This window comes from Mustela lutreola, chromosome 13 (assembly GCF_030435805.1).
Source record: "Mustela lutreola isolate mMusLut2 chromosome 13, mMusLut2.pri, whole genome shotgun sequence".
NCBI classification, from domain to species: domain Eukaryota; kingdom Metazoa; phylum Chordata; class Mammalia; order Carnivora; family Mustelidae; genus Mustela; species Mustela lutreola.
This window is the reverse complement of record NC_081302.1, coordinates 48,426,828-48,440,692: the sequence shown is the minus strand read 5'-3', so window position 1 is coordinate 48,440,692 and position 13,865 is coordinate 48,426,828. Positions and strand designations below refer to the sequence as shown.

General features: G+C 35.9%; 1 protein-coding gene across 4 annotated transcripts in view; it reads left to right on the top strand.

Moving 5' to 3' along the window:
• The window catches only part of PCDH17 (protocadherin 17), a 98,994-nt gene extending 86,485 nt beyond the window's left edge, over positions 1-12,509 (top strand). For all 4 annotated transcript variants that reach the window (XM_059143892.1, XM_059143894.1, XM_059143893.1 and 1 more), the window contains one exon: positions 7,764-12,509. In XM_059143892.1, the coding sequence (XP_058999875.1) occupies positions 7,764-8,446 (683 nt within the window). In that variant the 3' untranslated portion in view covers positions 8,447-12,509. The remainder of the gene's footprint in view (positions 1-7,763) is intronic.
• Positions 12,510-13,865: the final 1,356 nt, after the last annotated feature.

The window sequence follows — 13,865 nt, the reverse complement described above, 5'->3', positions numbered from 1 at the left end:
CAGTCCTCCTCAGCATACCAGTTAAGAAAGTGATGGCACCATTTATCTGTGCCTTCACTTCCAAGCATCTGATGCTGCCCCAGGTGACGGCTGCACCTACAGTATGGGATTGGGGGAAGGGGGCAGCTAAAAATGGAATGTTAACTCCAGAGCAGTATACCAGGATACATAATTATATTTTTGCTATAGATTCCCAATGCAAGGTTTGGATTCTCATTCTCATTTTTTTTTAAATATTCTTCTTGTGTGCACATTAAATCTTCTTATATATTTTTGCTTTCATTCCTTAACATAAGCTTCCATTTAATTTATGTTTTCTTCATCTCAGAGCATTATCTATGGGTTGTTAATATATATGCCAGAAAATTCACTCTGGTAGACATGTTATTATGTCCAAAGGGTCACAAACACTTAAAACCGTCCCTGAAGGCGTGCAGGTGCACTGAATAGTAAGTGCAAATGCTCCAAGTGCTCCAAATACCCAGCTGCAATTGGATGCAGTTGAATATGATATAGGCCAGTGGTCTCTGTGTCTGAATGCAGCCGTGGCAGTACATTGGAAAGCATTGTGCAATGCAGGTGCACGCTAGAGGATTGCTACTTCAAAGCTACCACGGTTTGACTATTTGATGGTATTATAATAACTTCCTCTTCAAAATGTGCTTTCCACCTATCAAAAGCAGACAGAATGGTATTTCACAACTGAGGTAAAATCTGAAAGCCTGATTGGCAGTGGATAAACCTAAAAATACATACACATTTCTCTCAGAGTTTTTTACTACAGGAACTGTGTTTCCAATTTCTGATTCCTTATGGCCAATTATTAAGAAGTAATTTTAAGTTTCTGGAGTTGTATATATAGTGTTTAATCGTTGTATTGCTGCCCATGTAAACAGTCATCCTCATAAGATGAGCACATCAGCATATTATAAAAAGAGACATGGTCCCCCTTATGTTAAAAGAATAAAAGAAACAAAAACATCCTATATGTGTGTGTATTGGCGTATCAGTTATTCGATTAGTAAAACAAGAGCTTCCTGTGCACAAGCAGCATGGGAAATACAAAGCAACAGACAAAAGATCACTTAGCTGAAGTAAAGTGGTTGATTTTCTGATGCTGCATTTTCCCCAACCCTTTCCTTTTTCTTCTCTGCACGAGGGATGCACCAAGCTTATTAAAAATTGTGCTAAAATTAAGCCTGGCAGTCATGTGAACATTAGCACGAAAAAAAAAAAAAGTGATAAAATTGTAATGTGCTCCTTTCATTCTTATTCTGACACAGGGGAAAAAAAAGTTTGAGACAACTTTCCAAAACTGTCTCTAGAAGTAATATTGAAAGTGAAATTTTTACTCCTCTCCTAGTCAGAGCGAAATCAGAAGGTTTATTTTTAACTAATGGACTAGTAAATGGGACATAGAGACCATAAATGGAAATAATTTGAATGAATATAGATTAAAGTGCAGTTTATATGGAATGATTCACCTTCTCATCATAACAAGTATAACGAGTTTATAAAATGGTAAAATAAAGCAAGTGAATAATAATCAACCACCAAAAAAAGAAATAATTGTTTATGTTAGAAAAGTGTCAGCTCACAGGATCGTGTGAATTATGTCAATTCACTGCAAGGAAAATTTTATTAGAGATCTGTTGGACTGTATTCTGATGAGATTTCTCTTTTAGCATCGATAACTTTTTATCTGATATGTTCAAATATATTTGGATTAAGTTGTAATTTGTCGCAATCATGAGGGAGAGTGTTTACATGCGTGAAATGGAGAGTGTGTGCTGAAGAACAGAAAAAGACAGCAAAAACAAGCTGGTCTTATACCAGTAAAATCTTTCAGTAGAAAACTGGTACCCAGAAACTTCCAGTTGAAGGTCTTGGCTTGTCATTATTTGCTGGTGGGTAATCTGATGGGTCCCTAGTTTAGCTTCTGTAGAGTTTATCTCCAAAATACCAGTGCCAGCCATAAATAGAGATGGGTGCCTGCTCTTTGCTTTTCCAGACAGCTAATTAGGTGTTATGAAAGCTTATGCTGGTGAAAGGAGGTAAATTAGAAATAAAAAAGAAAAATGAGAACAAATAAAAAATGGACTTCCATTTATAGAGTTGTCTACTTGGAAACAACTCTAATTTTAAGATGCTGTTAGAAACGGTAGCAACCACCACACTCAAAGAACAAAACTATTCCTATTTAAAGCTATTTACAAAGCATAAATAAAACCATTTTGTTGACAGTCAAAAAGCAGAGCAAATTCCCTGTCTCTCAAATGCCCTTACCCCCCAGCCATAGCATTTTAGAACTTCCTCATTGATGCCCCGACTTGTGGATTTTGGTTTTCAGATTTCTATGGCACAGATGTTTATTTCTTCATTATAAAAAATGAAATCAGATGCATATGTGAAGCTCTTAAGCTAGAAACTCTATGCATGTTTTTGTACAAATATGTGGGCTCTGGAGGCAGCAAGCAAGTGAAACTAAGGGGAGGAAATCCTTTTATGTTTTCTGATAGCTCCCTAAGTAGAAACAAATTAGTTGCCAAGTATCTTTCTTTGGGTAGTGTGGTAAATAAAGCACTTTGAAGACAGGGAAAATAAGCTTAAATTCTGATTTGTGATAAATTCCTGCCTGACAGTGAGAGAGACTAGAATAAATAGGTAGTTTTACTCTGGACTAAGAAATTTTACGGAGACTGGCTCCTTGACACATTCCCTTTGTAGTGAACACCACTGAGTCATAACACACGAGGATTGTTTCTCCTGACTTTTCCCAAAATGAACATGTTTAGCTAAGGCTCCCTTAATCTTTAGTAGTCCTTGCTGATTTAAACAGTGCTTTGGCTTCAAATTTTAATCTTATGCATAGTACTCTTTGGCTCTTCTTACCCGTTGTAGAAATGGCTGTGCATCCCTAATGATACGGTGACGTTACAATGTGAAAATCACATGGTAAACATTGAATTATGGACACCTTTGTGAAAGCTTGCTAAAACCCAATAATATAAGGGCAGGTAGTTGATGTCTTACCTAAATATTTTCTTTCCTCACAGAAGTGTAACTTCCACAATGACAGTTCCTTTGAAGGAGTATTTTGGCACCAAATGATTGCTTGCCTCATATCGCCAAGATTAAGTTATTAAACTGCTTAGTCTAGGTTACAAAGACAGAGCTTTCCTATATGTCAGCAAATATGCATATGCAGATTTCAGACATCTTTATGTCTAAATCAATTTGAATTACATAGAATTCTAAAGTCAGGGGTAGTCAAGTTGTTGATTCAATCATGGATTTCATACCTACGGTAGGGCAAAGGGAAAGATGAAAATGTCCTTGGAGATTTGAAATAAAAAGATTTATACCTGCATATGTACATTATATGTAATGTTTTATATATAAAATGTGTGTAGATATATGTGTGCGTTTTATATGTATTTATGTTATCTCCTAAACTGTGAATGTAGAACTTTCTTGTGCATTTGATTTATTTGTATTTCTCTTATGACAATTACTGATAGTTAGTTTTCAGGAATTCATTGGTTATACATTTGAGTTTTAAAATTTTGTTTGGTCTATATCCTGTAGAAAGCTCAATTTTTTAAAAAAAATTTTATTTATCTGACAGAGAGAGAGGGCATAAATAGGGGGGAGCATCAGAGGGAGAGGGAAAGCAGGCTTCCTGCTGAGCAGGGAACCAGATGCTGGCCTCCATCTTGGACCCTGGGATCATGACCTGAGCTGAAGGCAGAAGCCAGACACTCAATCGACTGGCCACCCAGGTGCCTGAAAGCTCATTTTTTACATACATACACACACATATAAACGTTTATATATGTATGTGTGTGTGTTTGTGTGGTTTATTGTACAGCTGAATTGCAAGTGCTAGAGTCATTTGAGTGACTTTATGTCTTTTGCAAAAATATAATATACATTAGGATGAAAATTAAAATAATTAACATGAGTATGTTTAGATCCCTCTTTTTGAGAGCTTGTGTAATAGATGTGACTATAGGTATATAGAAAATTCTTAATACTAAACAAGTATTTAAATTTATCAGATTGTCACATAGTCCTTCAAGGAATCATATATTTTAAAACTGAGACACTGTAAACTTTCCCTGTAGGCAGAACTGCCCAGAATCCCAGCTGTTGGCCTTCAGAATTGTTTTCTCTGTGCACTATAAGTATGCTTATCTCTCAGTTTCTCATCCGCATACCATTTGGATTATGCTATCTTTGTTTGGCAAATTGTGCATGCTATGAAAAGGGTCATCATGTTATATTGAGGAAAGGGTGAAAATGGGCATAAATAATCTCTTTGTAACCTCAGATTGGTCCAGAAGAAAAAAAAGTGAATCTGGGATCCATTATGTTTGCCTTGATTTCTTCTATCCAGGGTCTCTGAATTTGTTTTCTGATACAAATATCCAATCTATGCTAATAGCTGCTGTCTACATAATTTGCTTCTTTTTCATTTCTGTGGCATATAATTCAACATACCTATTCTGAGATCTGTTGTCCCTAAGGCACAGGAAAGAGTTTGACCTTGTAGCTCCAGGTCTGGAGAAGATACTCCACACTATTATTTTTATGATACATATTTAGTTTATTGAGGGGATCTTAAAAATATATAACAGAAGCTACACATGATAGAAACCCTCCTGCAGGGCGCCTGGGTGGCTCAGTGGGTTAAGCCGCTGCCTTCGGCTCAGGTCGTGATCTCGGGGTCCTGGGATCGAGTCCCGCATCGGGCTCTCTGCTCAGCAGGGAGCCTGCTTCCCTCTCTCTCTCTCTGCCTGCCTCTCCATCTACTTGTGATTTCTCTCTGTCAAATAAATAAATAAAATCTTTAAAAAAAAAAAAAAAAAAAAAAAAAAAAAAAAAAAAAAGAAACCCTCCTGCACAACTGTCCCTCCCTCCTCTGTCCCTCCCTTCACTTAGCTTTCCTTCTCCCCTCTTTTTTCTTTCTACATTTCTCATTTTGTTAATGTTTATGTCTGGATAGTCATTCATTATATACTACCTCTTTTTTTTTTTTAAGATATTATTTATTTATTTGACAGACAGAGATCACAAGTAGGCAGAGAGGCAGGCAAAGAGAGAATGGGCGAAGCAGGCTCCCCACCAAGCAGAGAGCCCGATGCGGGGCTCAATCCCAGGACCCTGAGATCATGACCTGAGCCGAAGGCAGAGGCTTAACCACTGAACCACCCAGGTGCTCCACTACCTCTTTGTTTGTACCTACCTATTCCCTTTTTTGTACCTACCTATTCATCTATTTATTTATGTTCCTTCAGGAATAATTTTACTTTCTCATAAATTCTTATTTGACCCTTGGCAGTAATAGTTCACTTTTTGGTCACAGTTTCTGCTGCTTGTGCAAAAGTATCCATTAGATTATCTTCACTGGCTGGGAACCGCTACCGTCAAAATTACAGTCTAATCAGAAGGTGAACAGCTTATAATGTGTCATGATCAATACTTAGAATTTGCTCCCTAGGTTGTGACATAAAGGAGTCAAGTAAAAAGCTGTAGATTTTCAGCTGTTAACTGCAAACAATCATTTCATGTTGATGGTTTCAAATTCAAGGTCGATTTATACTTTCATACATCTGCATTATTTTGTCTCTTTCACTCTCTTCTTAAATTCGTATTGAATTCATGCAGTGTCAGGCTACCCAAATTGCTGAAATTGAAGGCTAGTCAATATTGGAATATAAAACTATGTTAGCATATTTCAAAAAGAATATGTGGGTTATAAATATTATTTTTTAAAGTTGTGACCTTAAAAGGCACAGAAGTATTATCAAATGAAACAGATAGTGAAATTTTCTACTGTGTTTTTGGAGGATAAAATTGGTTGAATGAAATGATATATATTTCTTTTCTAACACAGACTGACACAGTTGTAGAGGTTATATTTATGATCCCCATTCAGAATAGGTAAAGAAAACAAATACCTGATGTTAAAATTTTCTGATATCTGTTTGTTTTATAAATGTCTCCTTGACTTCAAATTCATACAGGAAGTCTTCCAAGAAAATTTCTATGTCTAGATTTTTCTGCTGCTCTTTATGTCCATCTGCCTAACAATCTTCCAAGGCGCAGATAGTATTTGAGTCTTTGGGGTATGAGTTTTTGAGTTCAGTTTGAGACTGCCTTTCACCATTCTTACCTGTAGTGCATAATAAACTGAACATATTTCATTCATTCATCTGTAAATATATTTTTTGAAAACATGACAAAATTAAAAAAGAGGCAAGCCACTTGAAATCATTTTTAACATTTCACAGGTATGAATGACACATGGGATGAAATACCACAGTATTTTTGTTCCGTCAAGACACTATTCTGACTCCTTTCTAAAAAAGTTTAATTTCATAGGAAATGATTTTATTCTAAAACCTTTTGAAATAAATCAAGTTGTGGTTTATTTTTTTCCTTTTTTGGATAAGGAATTATTTATGTGTTTTAAATAGGAACTCAGATTTTATATATGACTTTACAAAGTAACTGTATAAATTTACCAGTGCTGTTAAATTCAGTGCCTTCTATTTTAAATACCTCTCACGTATTTGTGGCCGGGGGCTGGGGGGAGGATTGTGCCCTGCACAGGACACTATGAATTTGTAGGGATCCTCTCACATCAATTAAATGGCTATCCCAAGTGTTCCTAAATGTGTAGGGAATTCTATTCCCATCACACAGAGGTGAATAGTAAATATCCTCTCCTGGAAAAAAAAAAAAAGTCCCTGATTTAAAAAGAACCATTAAACATAAAGGGAAACAATCATTTGTAGATGAAAGGGACAAGTGGGAAGATGCAGTTCAAAGTTATAGTTTAAAATATTGGGATGGTGGAATTACACAGCTGTTGTCATAATCAAGGAATTTTCTTTCATATTTTCTGTTCAGCATCTTTGAAATAGGGATCATTAAAGAATGCTTTATTTAGATTTTCTCTATGCCTATTGGCAAAAGAGAGAAGCAAACATTCTCACAGAAAACATTATCCTTTAAATAGGAAATCATGAGTTGTCATTCATCTGAACTATATCTGTTGACTAAATCCATTTTCACCTACTTACACTAAAAACAAAAAGCTGGAGTGAAGAAAACTGATTATATGATCTATATCCATATCTAATAAAATAGGAATGTGCACTTTTTTGACAAGTTTATTCATAACACATTCTGATAGAAAATTCCATTTTCTCCTCTCAGTAGGAAAAGTAGTTTTTAAAGGAAACCTTTTATTTCATGACTGTCACCAAAATAACAATTACAAGCAAATAGGGACAAATCATGGGGGGAAAAAAAAAGCAGCAGCTTAGGACTTGGAAGTATGCGATCTAGTTTTTACCCCATTATTTGATTTGAAAAATTAATCCTGGTAATCCTTTTTGAAGTTCACTGTTTCCAGGATGGGTTATACAGAACAAAGACTAACTGATATCCCCAGGAGATTAGTTTACAGTGATGATCTATTCTACTGAGAATGATTCTCCAATGGCCACTTTTTACTTCTTCCCAGGCTATGGGAATTCATTAATATCTAGAGAAAAGACTTAAATAAAACCATTGTCTCAACCAGCAGGTTTATGCAACCATCCTGAAATGTTTTAATTATTGTTTTCTTTCCCTTTTTAATTAAGAGACCAGAGGTCAAACAAGCCCACTGAGAGCTGATCACAGCCTCAGTAGAAATTTAAAAGCAACCCTAATGATTGGATTTGCTGTTTTCTTTTTTTGTTTTGCAGAACCAGAAGAGTGTGTTAATTGCACAGATGAATGCCGAGTGCTTGGTCATTCTGACAGGTGTTGGATGCCACAGTTCCCTGCAGCCAATCAGGCTGAAAATGCAGATTACCGCACAAATCTCTTTGTACCCACAGTCGAAGCTAATGTTGAGACTGAGACTTACGAAACTGTGAATCCCACTGGGAAAAAGACTTTTTGTACATTTGGAAAAGACAAGCGAGAGCACACTATTCTCATTGCCAATGTTAAACCTTATTTAAAAGCCAAACGTGCCCTGAGCCCTCTCCTCCAAGAGGTCCCCTCAGCATCAAGCAGCCCAACCAAGGCATGCATCGAGCCTTGCACCTCAACAAAAGGCTCTCTGGATGGCTGTGAAGCAAAACCAGGAGCCCTGGCCGAAGCAAGCGGCCAATACTTGCCCACTGACAGTCAGTATCTGTCACCCAGTAAGCAACCAAGAGACCCTCCGTTCATGGCTTCCGATCAGATGGCAAGGGTCTTTGCAGATGTGCATTCTAGAGCCAGCAGGGATTCCAGCGAGATGGGTGCTGTTCTCGAGCAGCTCGACCACCCGACCAGGGATCTGGGCAGAGAATCGGTGGATGCGGAGGAAGTCGTGAGAGAAATCGATAAGCTTTTGCAGGACTGCCGGGGAAACGACCCTGTGGCTGTGAGAAAGTGAAAAAAAAAAAAAAAAAAAAAAAGCATTGGCATTTTCTTGTCTCTCCTGTTGATTTAAAAATGATCCCTCCTGGTGACAACCCGTTTTACAGGGATGAAGAAAGACCAATGCTGCTTTAAGGCTTTTAGTGAACATCTGAAGTGCCCACAAGTATGTTCTTTTCACTGCTGTTTCTTTTTCAGAGATAACAATGGTTTTGTTTTGACCAAACTTATATTAGGACAGAATTAACGATGCTGAAAGAGAAAAGAAAAAAGAGGAAGAGAAAAGAAAGAAGAAAAAGGAGGATGAGGAAGCGAGTCACCTTTTGACAATCTGTTAGGAAGGTGTGCAGTGTGAGAATTGAAGTATTTCTGATCACTCTTAAGACTGTCCTCCGTGATTTATGCTGACTTAACTGTTTACCTATAAACCCCATACAAAGCAGGGTCATAATTTGTGATCTGTGGTGGATTTCTAGCAGTCACCACAGGCTTCTACTTAAAGTCCCGAAAAGACCTTGCAGTAGTCCAAGCTACACCAAACATTAACACATATTTGTGGTAAACATTTCTGTATAAAGTTACCTGCCACACATACAAACACAAAGAACATTCCATATCATTAGTCGAAAAAAAAATAAAAAAAAAAAAAAAAAAAAACAAACAAACAAACAAAAAAAAAACCTTGGTCATTTGTAAGACACTTCATGTCGTATAAAAGTTAAATGTAAAAAGATATAGTCCATTTGTCCTGCACACACATAGACTAATTCACTTCATTAATGGAGAAGAAATTTTAAAAGGTTTAAAATGCCTCTTCAGCATTTTAGTGTCCAACAAACACACAAATAATGATGGATATGTTTTAAATTTGACCTGAAAAATAGTTACCATTGAATGATAATATGCAGAGGAAATTAACATGATTAATACATTTTTTTCATTTGTGGACACTAAAATAGCTCAGGAAAGTGAAACTGTCTTAGGCATACACCAATCACATGACCATTTAAATGTGCAAATGTAAGAAATTCAATGTGTTTACATCAAATGACATATTTTTATTGATTTATTGCAGATTCAGTGCATATGAGCCAAATTGTTGAGTGTATAAGAGCTATATTGTGTATTTTATTAAATTAATATATAGTTGTGTTGCAAAAATATTTGGGCTTATATTGTAAATGGCAAGTGTTGCCTCGGTAGCTGTCGAACTCTATGAGTTTTGTTTTTTCCTGCTTCCTTTTCCCCATGGAGTGTGGGAAGCAGTGCCTCAGAGCAGAGTCTCTTGTTTAATGTATAGTCTACCAAGTACTACAGTACATAATCTGTTCAAAATGTGTTTGAGTGAGCCAATGGAGCTAACTGAAAGGTCAAAAAAGACATCCGTCAGTCATGGTTATGTGCAAGTCCTTGTAGAAGCTTTTATTAAAGTCACGCTAAATCACAAGAGTTACATTTGTACCGATACCTGAAACTTGTTCACATTTTTTCAATAACATCCAGCTTCTGCCTATGTAGATATCATAACGTTGATTGGTTTCTCAAAAGTATCTTAAGTGGTTCAAGATGTGTGTTCCCATTATATTTCAAAACCATGAGAAATGCTTTAATGCATGTGTGGTACCAGCACTGGTTCCTTGCATTGTGTAGTGTGTTTCAAGAGGTCTGGGTCTTAACAAAATGTTTTTCCTTTTTCTGTATACTCTTCTGCCTCTTTTTATTGGTGTCCTTTGAGAACAATACACCTTCTCTTCCTTCATCTGGTTACACCTTTTCTTGTGACATTTAGCAAGTTTCAAACTTACTTCCATATGAGGCTAGGAAATCTCAAATTTCAGGAATTGGGAAAAACAAAATTAGCACTTGCAGAAGTAGCAGCAGATGGGAAAATGCCTTGATTGACATTTTCCTTCAGCGTTTAAAATTTTTGGCATTTTACAGCTTCATGACAAACAGTTTCCAGCCCATACCTTAGAAAATGTGGTGCTGAGTTAAATAAAGGCTGTTTGTGCACTGGAGCAGAAAAATGCGTTATTTGCAAACTGGTGGAGAATTCTGTGCCTTCTTTTCTGGCCACCAAGCCAGTGTAGAAACAGCATAAATGTCATAAAATCATTATATGAAAAACAAAAGCAAAAGCAAAAACAAACATTGAACTGAATTAAGTTTTGTAATTTTAAACCTCAAAAAATTCAACTGAAAATATTTCTGTCAAATGTCGTCAAGATTTTAGACTGTACCTCGTTTGCAAAACAGCTCTGAAAGGGAAGAGTGGACAACTCCCATCAGCCTTATTCTCTCGAGAACTGTATTTGGTTCCTAGTAACAGCCTTTCCAAAGCTCTACTCTTGGTTTTTATTACTCATAAATGTTTAAATTAGAAAAGAAGGGATCTTGTACACGTGAAACCTAATTGACTCTCTATATTTTGGACAATTTATGTATCTGAAATGTGTTGTCTCTATTATATGATGTTATTTTTTTGCCAGGAGACTACAGGTTGATTTAGCTTGATAGCTGAAATTTGATGGAAAACTAATTTCCATTTAGTCTTACCAAGTGTTTCCTCTCTCTGACTAGACAGATAGCCACGTAGTACAATCTAAGGCAGTATATAAATGAAATCAACAAAGAGAGTAGGCTTTATTTTTAAAACATTCTTAACGCTGAGTAACCAGTTGTTCAATTTATTATATGTGTCTGAAGACATTAAAACACTATAAAATTTTAAGAATTGGTTGTGCCAATGTGTGAGGGATTTACCTTTAGGCTCTGTCACTGGTGATTTACTAGCGTTAGCTGTTTAACACATTACCTGTATTTAGTAGTGATTATTTATTTACAAGTTGGTGGTAATTCAGCAGTCAGGACTCTGAGCTTTTATAGTTGAGTTGAGGGAATCTCGTGTTTGTTCATTTGGCTGACGACTGCCTTTATCACAGACCTCTGGTGCTTGGCTTCTGTGGAAGTCTATGAGATGCCAAAATCACCCCTGTAGAGAGCAACTTGCTCTGAGGGGTGATGCATGATCAAACAGTGATATTTCAAGCAGTTTTGGCATAATTCAGAATACGGAAAAATTGTCTTAATTCACATCCTTCAAATACTAACCCCTCAAAAAATCCCACACATTCAAAAAAATAATAATAATTTGATAATACTTTGTCCTTTAGGTCTTTCAGTAACTGAAGTCAAGCACAGAATAAGAATTTATAGAAATTTTTGTAAGAAAGTTAAAAAGTTCTAAAAACTGTTCACTGGTGAACTAAAAACAATCAGTAACACAACAATCTTTTCATTAAATGTTAATGAAAGATCTTTTCATCAAAGTTAAAAGTAGTGAGAATCAGTGTTAGTTATACCTATACCAAAGTAAACATTAAAGAGACATATCATGCAATTGTAAAGAATGCTTTCATATTATTTCTTAACCTTACGTACTTATCCTTATTGCAGGCCATCTATAAGGATTGGCTCACCACCCCCATGAATTAATTGAATTCCTGGTTGGGAAATTGACTTTGTTTCATTTTCCCGAGATCTTGTAAAACATGACTTCCCTTTAAAGTATATAGGCAGTGCTCGATATAAAAAATGACACCATAAAAAAAAGTCATGTAGTAATAGAGCAGTATGCTTTATTTGAACTAGGTTAAAAGCTGTTTGTTGCCTAATGGAGTAGAAGTTGCTGAGGTCAACAAGTAGACTGAGGTCTGGCATAATATATGCCCACTCATTATTGTCTAATTATATTCTTTGACAACAGACAGCATTTATCACAGCATTAATTCAAATGAGAGTTTTGGCTATCAAGATGTGTTGATTTGAAACATAATTGAATGAGACCTGATTAAAGTCTGACTTTCCTGGCCCCAGTGTTTTGCAGGTTGGCTATTCCCATGTATCAACCCCATCACTCCATAAGGTTCTTAGCTGCACCAAGCAATTGGTGAACAAGGACAACAACAACAAAAGCAGCATACATTGTATGGATTTATCTCAACGCTATTGTTTAATGGCTGTGTTTAATGTGACCTATCTGGAAAATGAGGACTCCGAATAAAAAGCTATTACTAATAGTGGCGTTTCTTTCCCTTGAATTCGTTAACACAGAAGTGGTGTATTATACACTGTGTACCACAGGGACGTTCCATCACAACTGTTCAGCTAGTTATTTGTTTACCAGTAAAATAAGATTTGTTAAAAATTTATTTAACAATAACATCACTACGTCTCATCAAGTTAACAGTCTTTCAGATAGCTTCGATAAGGTGACTGGTCAAATGATTACCATGGAGTCATGACCTAGACACTTGTGGCTTTTCATAGCTACAGTTTGTTTGAGAGTAATTTAGTACGAGAATCAAAAGGACTTCAGAAAAGTCCTTTTTTAAATCTTTCTCATACATGATTGATGAAAACACATATTTATAAATTAAAATTTTAAAGTCAATACATATTTATCATGGTATCTTAAAATAATAAGCCTCTCCTTCTACTCATTCAACAAACATCTACTGAATTGCTAGTGTGTGTTTGCCCTTGGCTACTATGCCCCAGAAGTAGAGAGTAAACAGAGGAGTGGTCCCTGGGTCACAGTCTTGTGGGAGAAACAAATAAGTAAGTTCTAATACACCTTGCTCTTTATATAAATTGGATTGGGTTGTTTGCATCTTCCCTTAGTTTCTCCACATACCCCTTATTTATACTTTCTCATTCTCAGTGAATGGCATTTCCTAAATATTAAAAAAAAAAAAAAAAAAAAAAAAAAAAAAAAAAAAAAACAGAACAATTTGCCCATTTGGATTTTTCTTTATCTTAATTTTCTTTTAACAGCACATTACGTATCAAAGAAGTGTGCATGGCTTTTCCACATTACAGAAGAAGAAGTGTGCATGGCTTTTCCACATTACAGAAGATCTTTACGGTTTAAGTTTTTGGGATAGACTAACTGGCTTATATATTCATTCTTTTACTCATTTATTTGCTGAATTCTGTTTCTTTTTTATTGAACACGACTTAGTGCTATACAAGGATCCTAAGTTCAAAGAACTAAGCAGAAGACAATGATTTTGCCCTCGGAGTACCTGTAGTTTGTGATATACACTAACATAGGAATGTAACTTATGTTGCCTTGACACTACTTATTTTTCAAAATGAAAATAAGTTCTTGTTTAAGAATAACAAAAACCATATGTCTACCATGTCATTCATCACTTTCAAGGGTGAGGGTAGAGCAAGCTGTTAATTGGTTCTCCTGAACCATCTGACCAGGGTTGAGGGAACTCTAAGTCACCCAAATGAGGAACCCTAATGGCAATATTGCAGTTAGAAGGAAGTCATGAATGGAACACATATTACAAGTTTACATCATGTCAATAAGCTATTAAGTCCCTCAGATTACATCTTTTTAAGTAAATATGCCCACAAAATAC